At 31.9% G+C, this 14,730-nt stretch overlaps 1 protein-coding gene across 2 annotated transcripts in view; it reads left to right on the top strand.

The window, feature by feature from the left end:
* Eaf (ELL-associated factor) overlaps positions 1-14,730 on the top strand; it is a 121,393-nt gene that overhangs the window by 78,908 nt on the left and 27,755 nt on the right. For both annotated transcript variants that reach the window (XM_085806539.1, XM_085806538.1), the window contains exons 2-3: positions 1,821-1,915; positions 8,651-8,787. In XM_085806539.1, coding sequence (XP_085662665.1) covers positions 1,821-1,915; positions 8,651-8,787 — 232 coding nt within the window. The remainder of the gene's footprint in view (positions 1-1,820; positions 1,916-8,650; positions 8,788-14,730) is intronic.

Below are 14,730 nucleotides of genomic sequence, written 5' to 3'. Positions count from 1 at the left end.
TTCTAACTGCTGAGTCACATGATCAGTCACTGCTGAATCATTAGCGTTAACAAAATGATTGACAGTGAATTGATTTCCATAAGATTTGGTAAAAGCGTTTGTAATATCTTTTGGATTAGTCAAAGCTTTATTATTGTAATTAATAGGTTTTATTTCATCTTTATTTCTTCTAATAGCTTTAGCAATTTTCCACACGGAGTACTTGATATGTGATAGACTGTTAACGAAGTTGTTCCAGCTGTCGTCTTTATATTCTTTGATAACTTTTCTGTTAGCTTGATTGAAATTTCGTTTATCGATGGAGTCTTATGAATCGAATGAGTTTTTAGAAGTAGTATTTAAGGAAGGTTGAATTTACTTCGTGAGAGAGCTAGAAATCCTGAGTAGCACATTTGCCTTCGGGCTAAGTGTCTCTTGAAGCTGTTATGCTCGGCCGTATATTACATGCCTTTTGATATTTGCCGGCTAGTTCAAATTAAAGGCCAACTACATTAGATCTTGTTTCGGCTAAGTCTCTCTTAGTTAATTATAGTATAGTTCTTATTTTGAGACCAAGCCTAAGTAGAGGCTTTGGTGTAAGCTCAAGGAAGGGGCCAACTGTTCATCTTATTTTGAGTGAAAACAAGGGTAGTTAACCCTTCTAGTCTACAACTTTAGTTATTTGAACCCAGCGAACAGTTAGCTAGGTTCCTCAACATTCATTTAGTAGAATAAGAGTGAGAAACCTACAAATTATCACCTAGAATTATTAAGAATATTTGAGAGTTAGTTTTTAGAAATTGTAGAGCTCCGAATATTTTAAAATGTAGGCTGATTCATACTGAAATAGTGTGGCACTTTGTGCGAGCACGAAGTGATTTTAGAACGACTTAGAAATAACTGAAATTGGAGCAGTCCCATTCTCTCTGTAGTGAATACTTCTACTGATATCAGTAAAACTAATCTTTTCATATTAAATACAAATTTTTATTTAAAGTTAACTACATTGATAATATAAACAATATGGAATAAACGTTAATGTACTTCAAACATTTCTTTTCATGAAAATTTGTTCATTATTTTTAAAATGATATAAATACGAAACTGTGACTCGAATAAATCTCATTATGGCTCTCGAAATTTTCTAAATCCTAAAATGAGGCTTTTAATGTTATGAAGTTTGTCCACCCTGCTAAATGCTTTTAAAAATATTTCTTAGAAGTAAATTTTCGTAGGAAGTAAAATAAACATTGAAGTAGCATGAAAAATCTTGTAGGTATTTCATTTTTAATTGCCTTTTAACCATTGACTTTCGCTGACTACATACACAAATAACATAAAAATTAATTTAGTTGTAGCTTTTTTCTTTATTTCTGAGATATGCATTCCCCCCACAAGCTTGTTAATAGTTATAGATTTTAATGCTTTAGATTGCAAATTCAGAAGCTAATAATTTGTTTTACCAAGTCAAAATAAAAAAAAATAATAAAAATTATACATATATTATTCATAACTAAGATAGTTTATATATTTAATATTAAGATATTAGGATAATTTACACAAACGATGGGAAGCCTCTTTAGCTCAAAAATAACACACCACTCAATTTATGAGACATGCTAAGGTTTAAGAAATGATGAGAAAAAAATCTTGTTAAGGGTTATTCTCTTTCTCACCACCTCATTTTTTTAAATATTTTTATTGAAAAGCAGATTAATATTTGTTTTAAATGAAACCTAAGCAACTAATTCCTTCCTTTTTTTTTTATTATTCAACATTGTATTTTGAAAAAATTTCATTTGTAGTTTCTTTTCTAATGTCTGTAATGTTTTATTTTTCAGATGACTTTATGCCAGCTTCTTTGGATACTACAAAAAGGGCAACTGTAGATATTGGAGAAGGACACCAAGTAACAGTCACTGTTCCTCATATTGAGGTACGGTTCATATTTGTCAAAAATAAATTATTTGTTTATTACATGGAAGAAAGACAGTTATCTTCAGAAGACATAGAAAGTGTTGAAAAAAAGTCTATTGAAAGGGAAATTGTGATAAATAAGAAAACCATTTCATCTAAACTAAATAAAATTCTCTATATATGTAATCTCTCCTCCTCCAGAATAGAAAACTGCCCAATTAACATTTTTTGCATCTTTCTTGTTTTAATAATAATAAAAAAAAAAAGGCAAACGGGTTGGTTTTATAATTTATGAACATTTTAAAACACTATGGATAAAATATTGCTCATTGCTTCCCAGATGATATAGTGTTAGGGGAACCAACTGCAATACCGAAGGGCCCAGTTTTGAATCCTAGAGAAAGCATGAATGTAAATTGTCTGTCCCCTGTCCCCTCATAGGAAGTAAGGGTGGTCACCTATTAGCTGCCTCCATAAAAATGACCACCACTTCTGGCCTTAGTAGTGGTGAAAGCCTAATGGCTAGTTTTCACCGTAATAATAATTGCTCAATATCAAAATTTTAAAGTATTAGGCATACCCGTAAGCCTCATACTTTAAAATAATATTCATTCTGTCTTAAAGACTGAAAAATTGCCAGAAACCAGTGTTAGAGAATGGGCAAATTATTCACGGGTATCTCCAATGCACTAAATATATGTAATTCTACAATAACCTGTTTTAAGAGGAAATATGTTTGTTATGGACTGTAGCTACAAAATAACAAAACTAATTTTCTTTTATATCCATCTTTTATTCTATTTGAAAATTAACCGCTCAATTAGTAGCCATTCAAACATCCAAGCAACAAATTTCTCATTGAACAAGCTAATAGAAAAGAATTACAAAAACAAACGATATTGATGCATGCTCGTTACAAGATTCGTTGCTAGGCAACTAAGTTAGATGCGAAAGGTTTCGCATAGCACATATGATCAGTAGACGATCAGGCGCCAACAATGTTAAAAAAAGTCTCTTCAATATTATATTTTAAAAAAAGGTGGGGCAATATTTTGGGAAATCAAAAAGAAAAAAAGGGGGTGTGTCAGATTCATTTCAAACATTTTGTATGCCAAAATTTTGTAGTATTTTCCGTCTCTGAATTATGTGAAATTTCCATGCATTCTTAATTTGAAGAATCCCTGTATCAATATTAGCTAAGAAATAAAGGATTTCAGACCTGGAACTGCATTTCTAAGTTATGTCAATGTCATGGTTGAAGAAACAAACTTATTCTGGATGCTGTAAAATTTTAAGAAATTTAAGAGAAAAGAGAGAGTTCACCTATTGAATAACTTTTTATCATTCTTGTTTAAATAAAAATGGATGAAATGTCAGCTTTATGAACGAGCTGTAGATTTCCTAACATTAAAATTTTTGGCTAATTGAATTATTGGGCATGAAATAATAATAAAAAATTAAACTGTCATTTTTTGAAAATTCATCAGAAGTTGGTTAATTGTTCTGGAGATTCAGATTTCGATCATTTTTTGGTCTAAACTGTAATGCAAGGCTGAAGTTCTTTGATGAGTTTCATTCATTAAACATAGGTGTGAAGTACTTTAAAATGTCTTAAAAAAATCTGACTGGAATTTTTTGAAAGAGGAGGGGTGATGCTTTGGGGTACACATGGACCTACCTTAGATAATCTGTGCTCCAAATTTCAAAGTCTCTTGTTACTTTATCATGTATTACATAATGCAAATTATTTATACAAACAACTTCTTGTGTTATTGTAGGTACATTTATTCTAAAATAAAGGTGTTATCAGACACTTTTGTTCTGTAGGGGGAAAAAATTAAATAATTCAGTTTTCTCTTTTGCACTCCACTTTTTATTTCTTGAATATATTTTTAAACACATTGGTACACTGTGCAAAAAAAGGCAATTCTATACTATCTCCCATTCTACTGGGCCGATTGACGAAATTCAAATTGGTGTGTTTCATGTCTCGAAAGCGCAACTTAAGATATGCATTAGATTTATATATATCATTGTTCTAATATAGGTATTTTGACACAAAATTGGACTTTTTCTGAAATGAAATGCCAATTTTGTTCCATATTTCGATTCTAAAACTCAAATTATGCCAAACAAGTTTTGTAAAAATCGCACGAGTAGTTTTTAAAAAATTAGCCAAATTTTACAAAATTGAATATCTAGGCATAATTTGAGTTGTAAAATTGAAATACGGAAAAAAATTAGTACTCTGTTATTTCAGAAAAGGGCCTAATTTAGAACAATGTTATATAAATATGTATCTTAAGTCGCGCTTTCGAGACATGGAAAACGCAAAATTTCCAGTGGAACGGGAGATATAGACCCCCCTCTTCTTCTTCTTCTTCTTCTTCTTCTTTTTTTTTTTTTTTTGTCTTTACTGCCTGTTCAAAACTTTTCACTTCCATACATAGTCCATATCTTTGACAAGTGATGTACAGTTTTTGTGGTTTATCTGAGGTATGCACTTTTTTTTAAACCAGAGGAAACCTTGGTGGGGTAGAAAGCAATATTTTAATGATATTATTTAAGATTGAGCTACTTATTAAAAGCAGGTTTGGGTGAAATGCTTAAAATATTGATTGCAGATTCAGCAATAAATCTAAATAAATAAAAAGAAATGTGACACGTTGTAATCTTGTGTCACTAAAGTAATAAATCAACTGAAAGTAGAACTTGAAAAAGAAAAACAGAAACACATAATAGCAATTAAGTTGCATATTTGAAGATTTAAAATTAACTGTCACTAATATGGGGAAGATGCTAAAAGCAAAAGATAATGAAAGGTATTTAAATCTGTAGTAGAGTACTGTGAAAAGTAGTTTCTTGAAGCTATAAATTTTAAAAAAGGGGTTTATACTTTATCAGAAGAAGAACTGCAATCCTCAACATTTACTGCTGGTTTTAGGATATTGTTGCAATATTATGAGTCTATTATTTCTGAGTGCTGCAATTTTTGTAAAGAATAAAACGGTTTTAGAGAAACGTGGAGAAGTATGTCAAAAAGAAAAGAAAGAATGAATGAGAGAAAGAAACCTGCAGATGTACTATGTCATACTTTGCTAATGTGAAAAAAGCCAATGTGTAATTGTCATTTGTTTGCTCCTCGTAAAATTCAGACTAACATATATTTCAATGACATATATTTCAATTCTAACATATATTTCAATGACAGGGAAAATGCCATTTATTATAAGATGATAGTTTGTTGTTGAAACAGCTTGTTTACTGCTGTCAAGTTATGTAGAAGCATTTGGGATAATCAGGTAACATGTTGTAGAAATGTAAAAGGCAAATTATATTGTTATGAAATGTACAGGCACAGTAAGATAGCTACCCCGCAAAGCAGTTTTAGGTTTGCCATAAAATGGCAAGGGAAGGCAGGGTTGCCACATTTGGCAAGAAATCGTCCATTTGGCGACATTTGGCATGAAGAACCAAACGAATTCTTACTGGTTTAGCCCAGAATGTTCTCGAACACAAGCCGAAAGCTATATAAACCCTGCTGGTCCGCAGTAAGAGTGTGTTTGTCTTGTCTAATGAGTCAGTCCGTGCGGAGTTGATCGAGTTGGGAGCTGTACTCGGGTGCTTTGCAGTGAAGCTGTCTCCACTGTGATAGCCTGATAACATGAAGGCTGTATCGCTGATCGTATCAGTATGTTTATAGTAGTTCCTCGACGACTGTAAAACATGTTTTGCAGCTGTCCTGACAATAATAAAGTGTGTTTCGATACTTCATCAAGTGTTGTCGTTATTCACTCCAAATCTACGAACCCCGTACAAACGTGAAGGAAGAAAATAACGTAACAACTACGAAATGTACAGGCGCGGTGAGATGGCTTCCCCACAAAGCAGTTTTAGGGTTGCCATAAAATAGCAAGGAAGGCAGTGTTACCACATTTGGCGAGAAATCACCCATTTGCCAATATGCCATGGACAGATGGAGAATCTTCTGAAACAGATTCTTACCGGTTTAGCCCAGAATGTTCTCGAACACAAGCCGAAAGCTATATAAACCCTGCTGGTCTGCAGTCAGTTAGAGTGTGCCTCGTCGTGAGTGCCTCATCAAGTGCGAGATAGTTAGTCTCAAGTTAGTCAGTCCATGTGAAGTCAATCGAGTTGACAGGCGGGCAGTGAGTGCCGAGTGGGTCGTCGAGTGCACCAAAAGAGTCTCGTAGTGTACCACGGTTAGTGCATCGTCGAGAGAGCATGTTGAGCTATGGGAACGACTGAACCAAAGAGTCAGGAGCAGTGCTCGTGTGTCATCGAGTGCATCGCGAGTTGTAGCGTGGAGAGTCTCGAGAGTACGTGGAGTTCCGAGAATGACCAAGCAGAGTCAGGAGCTGTACTCTGAAAAGCAGAGTCGGGTGCTTTGCAGGAAGCTGTCTCCAACGTTATTGCCTGACAGTGTGAAGGCTGTGTCGCTGATTTTTCCAGCGTGTTTATAGTAGATCTTCGACGACTGTAAAATGTGATTTTGGATCTGTCCTGATTAATATTGGCTAAATAAAGTGTGTTTCGATACTTCATCAAGTGTCATTGTTATTCATTCCAAATCTGCATGAACCCATGAAGAAAATAACGTAACAATATGTACTGATTTGGAGAGTGCATTTTCAAAAAGGCATATGAATGTGCAATTGAGTTTGAATCCACCAACATTTGAAAACAGAGATGTTGAAAGAAGATAGGTATTTATCAGTTTGGAAAATTCTCAGCTAAACTTAATATTAGTGTAACAAAATTTCATAATATAGTTAAGAAGTATCTGAAAATGTTTATTGTTGGTGCAAAAGGATGTCATGCTTATTGAGGAAGGACTTTAACTTCACATTCCATTCAGCATTTCTTCAGTTCTTCAGCGCCACAGCACACAATGAATTGGAAGTTGATCTGTCAGCACTATCCTTATCTTCAGGGCAGATGTTTTTATTTGGCTTATAATTCCTTACTAAGTGTAGTATTTCATCTCGATGTACTCCGTCTTTGATATGATTTAAATCAAGTTCTCGTCATTATAATTCGCTTCCGATAGTGAAGAAAGTGACACAGAGGTTATTGAAAACGAAAAAATTTCGATTGACAAATTAGTCGGTATTCTCGACACAGCAATTATACTACTTGAACAGCGGAACTTTGTAACTAAACAAGAAATTATGTATGTTTAATAGAATTAAAGAGAAAGTGTTATCGCATGAAACGAAGCAACTTAAACAACTTACATTGAAAGGAATGTTTAATAAAGTAAACAAATAAATATTAAGCTTTTTCTTTTTGTAAATTTTGATAACCTTTAGATCATAGTTGTTCTTTATTTCATAAATTACTGTTTCATATTTTTAATTTTGTAATTTCAGCATGCCATCTTACCAGATTTAAACTGATCTATAATCCGGAATCGCTGAAGTCCCGACGAGTCCGGATTAACGACTTTTGACTGTATTATTAATCTAATGATAAAGACTAATGACAGTTTTAAATATTTAGCTTTATGTTTTGTCAATTTCTTCATTGTATCCATAGAAGAAAACATTTTATTACCTAAGCATGCATAAATAATAGTTTTAAAGTTCATTATTTAGTTTCTTTAATTTTAAAATTACTCAGTGCAGAGCTAATATTTGCCTGATTTTCGTTTGGTTACTGATTCTTCTGGATGTTTCTTTTGTCTTTATCACTAAGTTTGTATTTTAGAAAATGTAACGTAACTTCATGTTATCATAAACTTTTGTGGATTCTGAATTTCTTTTGGCAGTTTTTATTTTGCATTAAGAAAACTAATAATGACAAAATGGCCACCTAACAATGTATATCTTATAACCAGTATTTTACTGTTGTTTGATTCTGTTAATTTTATAGTTCAAGTTGTTGGAGCAGCAATTTTAATGCATATATAAAAGTCTTATTTTATTTGATTAAAAATTGCGCTCTTCCAATATAGTATGAAAATTATAAAAAGGTTTACAATAAGTAGAAATTGGGAACTTTTGAGCAACTGCCATGTGTTTTCATATTAGAAAAGATGCCATGTTTATTTCAACAGAAAAATAAGATCTAAGATAATGATTTTATTCAAAATTTGGCATGTTTTTTGCAGATATATTGAATTTACACCTGCACTTAAAAATTTCTTGTTTGTTATATCTACTTAGCAGTAACAGTGGCATTTTGATGAAGTTATGCAATCTTCTTGGAAAACATTACTCAGTAATAAATTTTATGTATTTTTGTGCTAATTTTTATGTTGCATTATTCATTTATTTACTGTATGAAGTTATTTGCTTAAAACTAGGTATGCACTCAGTGTCGGATTAAGACCATTAGAGGCCTTAAAATACTTTTATGCCCTTATGTATGTTTATACCAGTTTTTTTTTTTTTTTTTTTTTTTTTTTTTTTTTCTTCATTTCTTCTCTCTCTTGGTTTTGCTGCACCATGGTAAAACCAGCAATAGATTTTTGGTGCCTCCTATCTTGAATACCTAAGGACCTTTTTGTGGTCCCCACATCTCTGATACCCTAAACACATGTTTATATTGCTTAATGATTAACCCTGCATACACTGCAAACATTAAAACAGTTTCTGATTGTTCTTGAATGTCTATAGTCTGATGTTTGAAAGTTGTTATTTGCTAATATATAATGTATCATATATTTAGAATTGCCATTATAGTTATTGCAAATTTTCATTTGAGAGTTAAAGGTTTAATTTTATTTTAGGGATCTGGAACTGCCAATACTGTATTTAAAGGATCTAAAAAGCCATACCAAAAAGAATGTGTTCTCATTATTGACCATAAAAGTGGTGAGATTACTCTAGAAAAATTAAGTTATAATGTGCAGCTGAAAAAAACAAGGTATGTTGTGTAACAGCTTTTTTAGAAGAATTTAAAAAACGATATATATTGTTGCAAATTTTGCATGTATGTAAATAATTTTTATAAAATTATGTGTAATTTATAATATATCTTGTAAAATGTAACATGAAAGACCATCAGAATGCAAAGCCTCAGCAGAAAAATTAGGCCACAAGTGCAGACCGTTAAGCACTGAGTTGGCAATGCTTTTTTTTTTTGGTGATTAATTTTTGCCACCAAGTTTGGCCGTTTAGCCCAAGTTTGTCCAAACTTGTCACCATTCAAGTGGCATTTTGGTTCGATCCCTGTGTAACTGTAATTGATTTGATTCATATGTAATTGTAACTGTATCTGGTCCTATGTTTAGCTGTATATGCCTTTTAGTAATTTAAAAAAAAATAAATTTGCTAGAAATCCCTCAGTGGCAGCTTAGGGAAAACTATATAAGAACATAGAAAGCATCAGTTCTTAGTTCAGCTCAGAGTATTGATAGACCACTGTGCAAGTTTATGCATTTTGAAGCTTTTTTATATACAGTCAAAAGTCGTTAATCCGGACTCGTCGGGACTTCGGCGATTCCGGATTATCGATTTTTCCGGATTATAGATCATCAGTTTAAATCAGGAAGATGGCATGCAAAAATTACAAAATTAAAAATATGAAACCGTAATTTATGAAATAAAGAACAATTATGATCTAAAGGGTATCAAAATTTACAAAAAGAAAAAGCTCAATATTTATTTGTTTACTTTATTAAACATTTCCTTCAATGTAAGTTGCTTCGTTTCATGCGATAATACTTTCTCTTTAATTCTATTAAACAGACATAATTTCTTGTTTAGTTACAAAGTTCCGCTGTTCAAGTCCTATAATTGCTGTGTTGAGAATACCGACTAATTTGTCAATCGAAATGTTTTCGTTTTCAATAACCTCTGGGTCACTTTCTTCACTATCGGAAGCGAATTATAATGACGAGGAACTTGATTTAAATCATATCAAAGACAGAATGAAATACTACACTTAGTATGGAATTATAAACCAAATAAAATAAAAACATCTGCCCTGAAGATAAGGATACTGCCGACAAATCAACTTCCAATCCGCCGCGTGAAATTGATAAACAGATTTCGGATCTCAAAACATACTTTCGCTTTGTAGATACAAATTACATATTAGTAAATATATATCGGAAATTCTATTTGACATAATCTTTCTAATCTATCATAATCTAATAATGACGTTCCTGCCCCCCCCCTCTGCCGCAGAGCAGCGTGAAATTGATAAACAGATTTCGGATTTCAAAACATACTTTCGCTTTGTAGTAAATATATATCGGAAATTCTATTTGACATAATCGAAAGTTCAAGCTTACTTTTATAAAATTGCTCTAACAGTCTGCAAAAAATAATAAGTCGGATCCAATTCGAAGATTAAGGAACAACGCAATCGGCAACATTAACTGAATTAGATAACTGAATTAGCTTAGCGTATAACTCCGTTACAATTTAAACGCGCATGCGCACAAACATATTCGCAGCCGTAAGGGTCTTACGCGCTCTCGTAAACGCCTGTGCGCATGCGTGAACGCGACGCATGCGCAGAAAGTTTGTAGCTTTGAGGTCCGGATTATAGATCATTCCGGATTATGGGTGTCCGAATTAACGACTTTTGACTGTACTTGTATTTAACATTTGTAGTAGTTTAAAATAACTACTAATTGTGCTCTGTCATCCTGAGAAGAGCTGTACAAGTGATTTGGTGAAAAGTTTGATAACTGTAAAGTGTTTCTTTGGGAAAATAGATTTCATCAACCTATCTATGTGCATTTAATACATTATGAACCCATACACATGTAACAGTATATTTATTTGCTTCCCTTATAATCATTTCTGCGTTTAAAAATTGAGAACACTTTTTGATGAAATGACAAACCCTCCCATGTGTGATTTTTGAGTGTGATTGTAATGATTTTAATGTTGGTCAAAATGTTGTTAATCCCGAAAAGTTAATATTTGGTAATTTACTTAATCTTTGAGATTTAATAATTTTATTTGTACAGATTTTTCTTGTTATTTCATCAGTTCTGTTAAATCCTTTAAGTTTACTTCATTACCTATCTTGATTGTTAGTTGATACAGGCTTCATTTTCTATTTATTGAAAGTTATGGATGCTTTTGATTGACATTATCTTTAAAGTTAATACAGTCAAAAGTCGTTAATTCGGACACCCATAATCCGGAATGATCTATAATCCGGACCTCAAAGCTACAAACTTTCTGAGCATGCGTCGCGTTTACGCATGCGCACAGGCGTTTACGAGAGCGCGTAAGACCCTTACGGCTGCGAATATGTTTGTGCGCATGCGCGTTTAAATTGTAACGGAGTTATACGCTAAGCTAATTCAGTTATCTAATTCAGTTAATGTTGCCGATTGCGTTGTTCCTTAATCTTCGAATTGGATCCGGCTTATTATTTTTTGCAGACTGTTTGAGCAATTTTATAAAAGTAAGCTTGAACTTTCGATTATGTCAAATAGAATTTCCGATATATATTTACTACAAAGCGAAAGTATGTTTTGAAATCCGAAATCTGTTTATCAATTTCACGCTGCTCTGCGGCAGAGGGGGGGGGGCAGGAACGTCATTATTAGATTATGATAGATTAGAAAGATTATGTCAAATAGAATTTCCGATATATATTTACTAATATGTAATTTGTATCTACAAAGCGAAAGTATGTTTTGAGATCCGAAATCTGTTTATCAATTTCACGCGGCGGATTGGAAGTTGATTTGTCGGCAGTATCCTTATCTTCAGGGCAGATGTTTTTATTTTATTTGGTTTATAATTCCATACTAAGTGTAGTATTTCATTCTGTCTTTGATATGATTTAAATCAAGTTCCTCGTCATTATAATTCGCTTCCGATAGTGAAGAAAGTGACCCAGAGGTTATTGAAAACGAAAACATTTCGATTGACAAATTAGTTGGTATTCTCAACACAGCAATTATAGGACTTGAACAGCGGAACTTTGTAACTAAACAAGAAATTATGTCTGTTTAATAGAATTAAAGAGAAAGTATTATCGCATGAAACGAAGCAACTTACATTGAAGGAAATGTTTAATAAAGTAAACAAATAAATATTGAGCTTTTTCTTTTTGTAAATTTTGATACCCTTTAGATCATAATTGTTCTTTATTTCATAAATTACGGTTTCATATTTTTAATTTTGTAATTTTTGCATGCCATCTTCCTGATTTAAACTGATGATCTATAATCCGGAAAAATCGATAATCCGGAATCGCCGAAGTCCCGACGAGTCCGGATTAACGACTTTTGACTGTATCATATGATTGTCAGCTGCAGAGAAAATATTGTGACTTAATCTGATTTAAATTAAGTATAATATTTTGAAGAAAACAAAGAATCTGAGCTTTTATAATATATCATGCTTTTTCAAATAGGTATTGGAAAGGTCTCTTTCACAGTAACATTTTATAATGCTATATTCTATTTATAAAGTAACTAATACAGTGCAGAAGCTAATGAACTTTTTGGAGCAGTTCCTATAACCAAACCTATAATCTTTGGTTATAAGAACACAGTAGGTAATTGGAAGATCAGATAATGCTGGCATAATAACCTTTTAAGTGTGATTTTAATGTATGGGTATTTCTGGAGGCTTTAGATTATAGGAGGCCATATTTTGGCAAATTAATTTTTATTCTTGGTCAAACTGATGTAGGTAAGGTCTTCAGAATATATAAAACATGGGAACTTATGGTTCAGTTAAGAGAGCTATGAATCTTAGTAAAATAAACTTTAATGGTTGGGAGTGTAAACTTATAAGTTACTATTTAGGTTTTTGCAAGTTTTTAATATTATCCTCTTTAAACAGGTCTTGGAATCTGATGAAAAGTGTGTGCATTTAAATTTAACATTTTATGAGTTGATCAAATTTCTTCATATAACTAAAAGCCAGAACATGAGTTCGTCATGTGATTCCATCAAATTACAAAATAACCTAAATTGAAATGTATTATTTTACAAAGTTTGGAGCCCTTATTTGCATTATTTATCTATTTTTATTATTGAACTCCAGTTCATGCAGTTTCTATAGGGGTAGTAATCAGGCAGTGTACCTGAATGGCCCACTTCATGTGAATGATTGATTAATTAGAACAGTTCTTCTTATGCTGCACAAAACTCTTTTCTGGAGATGTGATAAATTTGATTTAAATCTACCAATATTGTTAAAACAAATTAACCCATTAACTGCCGAAACTACAAAAAATGATTTTTTTCCTTGTTCAAATAATAATGAGCATTATATTAAATATTTCTAACATGAATTTAACCTGAAATTTTTTAAAAAAATGCTCTTACCTGTGGAAAAATTGAATGTTGCGTTAATGCAATGACAGCAGAAAAAGAATACTAGTGAGAAGTCTAGTGAGTATGATTGTACTCGTATGATTTTTTCTTTTTTTGTTCCCTCCTTTTTTTAAGTGGAGCACTGGATTACTTTTCAGCTGTATAACGTTTTATAAATCTAAAAATCACTTTTTTTCTATTTAATTTAATATTAAAATTTACAGTGTATTTCTTTTACAAATACAAATTATTTTCAATTGAAAGATTCAAGCATGTACAAGCACTACAGTCCAAAGCTTAAATTGCACTGGAGCCCGGCTCCGGTACTTCTTAATTTTTGGGATAAATTATGATTGTGGGTAGAGCTCACCGGAGCCCTAAATAAGAAGGCTCTGGCACTTCTTTTATGTAAGTGAGCAACAATTTCAGTAGAAATTTGGTCTCGAAAATTTTATTTTTTGCAATAAAATTATATTAAAAATCGCTTATTAAATTTTAGTTTATCTCTTTACATTTTATTTCATTTTAATTACTTAAATAAATAATAAATAATTTGTTTTTATTTAATTAAATAGTAATCAATAAATATTAATATTGATTAAATAATTAATAATTAACTATTTTTAAATTATTAATGATTTTAATAGTCATTTTATTTATTTATTTACTTTTGTTCCTCTTTGCTGACGGTCTTCTATAGAGCTCCGGTACTTCTAATTTTAGAAATTAAGCCCTGCTACAGTCATAAAGCTACATTACAATACTTTGCATCTAATAAACAGTCTGGCTATGGCATTCTTTACACCAAAAGTATCTGTTATTTTCAGACTTAATGTTAAAATATGTACCATCTTAATGCAATGGCATTTGAATGCTGAATTTACTAGGTATTCCCGTTGTTGATCAATTTCTGGTTAATTCTACACTCTCAATAGAAGTTTGCTAACGGAATAAAGCAATCTCATATCTGAAATCTAAAAGAGACTTTTTATTTTATAATAGTAGAAAGCCGTAATATTTTCCATGCATTTATATAGGATATATCATGTAATTAGTAAATATTGGCCACCACCATTTTTTACCATGAACTTATTATTACAATTACCACTTATTACAATTCTGTAATTGGCTACTAATTTGTCACATAAATCGACTCCTCCTATTGTCATTGTATTGTTCAGTAAGATGAGGCTGAGGTACAAAAACCTTTTTCCTTTGCATTCTTGAATAATGTGAACATTTTTATGGGCTGGAATTTTCCAAATGTTGAATCAACAGTTACAACTGAATTGTCGTTCATCAGACAAAAATTATTTTGTTTTTCTCTTCATACTGGAAATCACAATAACCCCCGTCTTTCTTACAGACACATTTCACCATTTCTAGTGGGCACATTTGTATGTGGTCTTCTTGAATTATTTCTGTAGCACTAAAACCTTTATTTTTTAGATGACAGAGAAGATAAAATGATGTAAAAAAGTTATCAAAGTAAATACCATGATCGGCAAGAGTTTCAACAAAACTGAACAAATTTATCATCACACTTTTATCAAGACCAAATTCTTCAT

The sequence above is a fragment of the Stegodyphus dumicola genome, chromosome 12 (genome assembly GCF_044657685.1).
Source record: "Stegodyphus dumicola isolate Sdum_Otavi_A_Nest chromosome 12, ASM4465768v1".
NCBI classification, from domain to species: Eukaryota; Metazoa; Arthropoda; class Arachnida; order Araneae; family Eresidae; genus Stegodyphus; species Stegodyphus dumicola.
The sequence above is the reverse complement of the archived record's forward strand: the minus strand, read 5'-3'. Positions and strand labels throughout refer to the sequence as shown.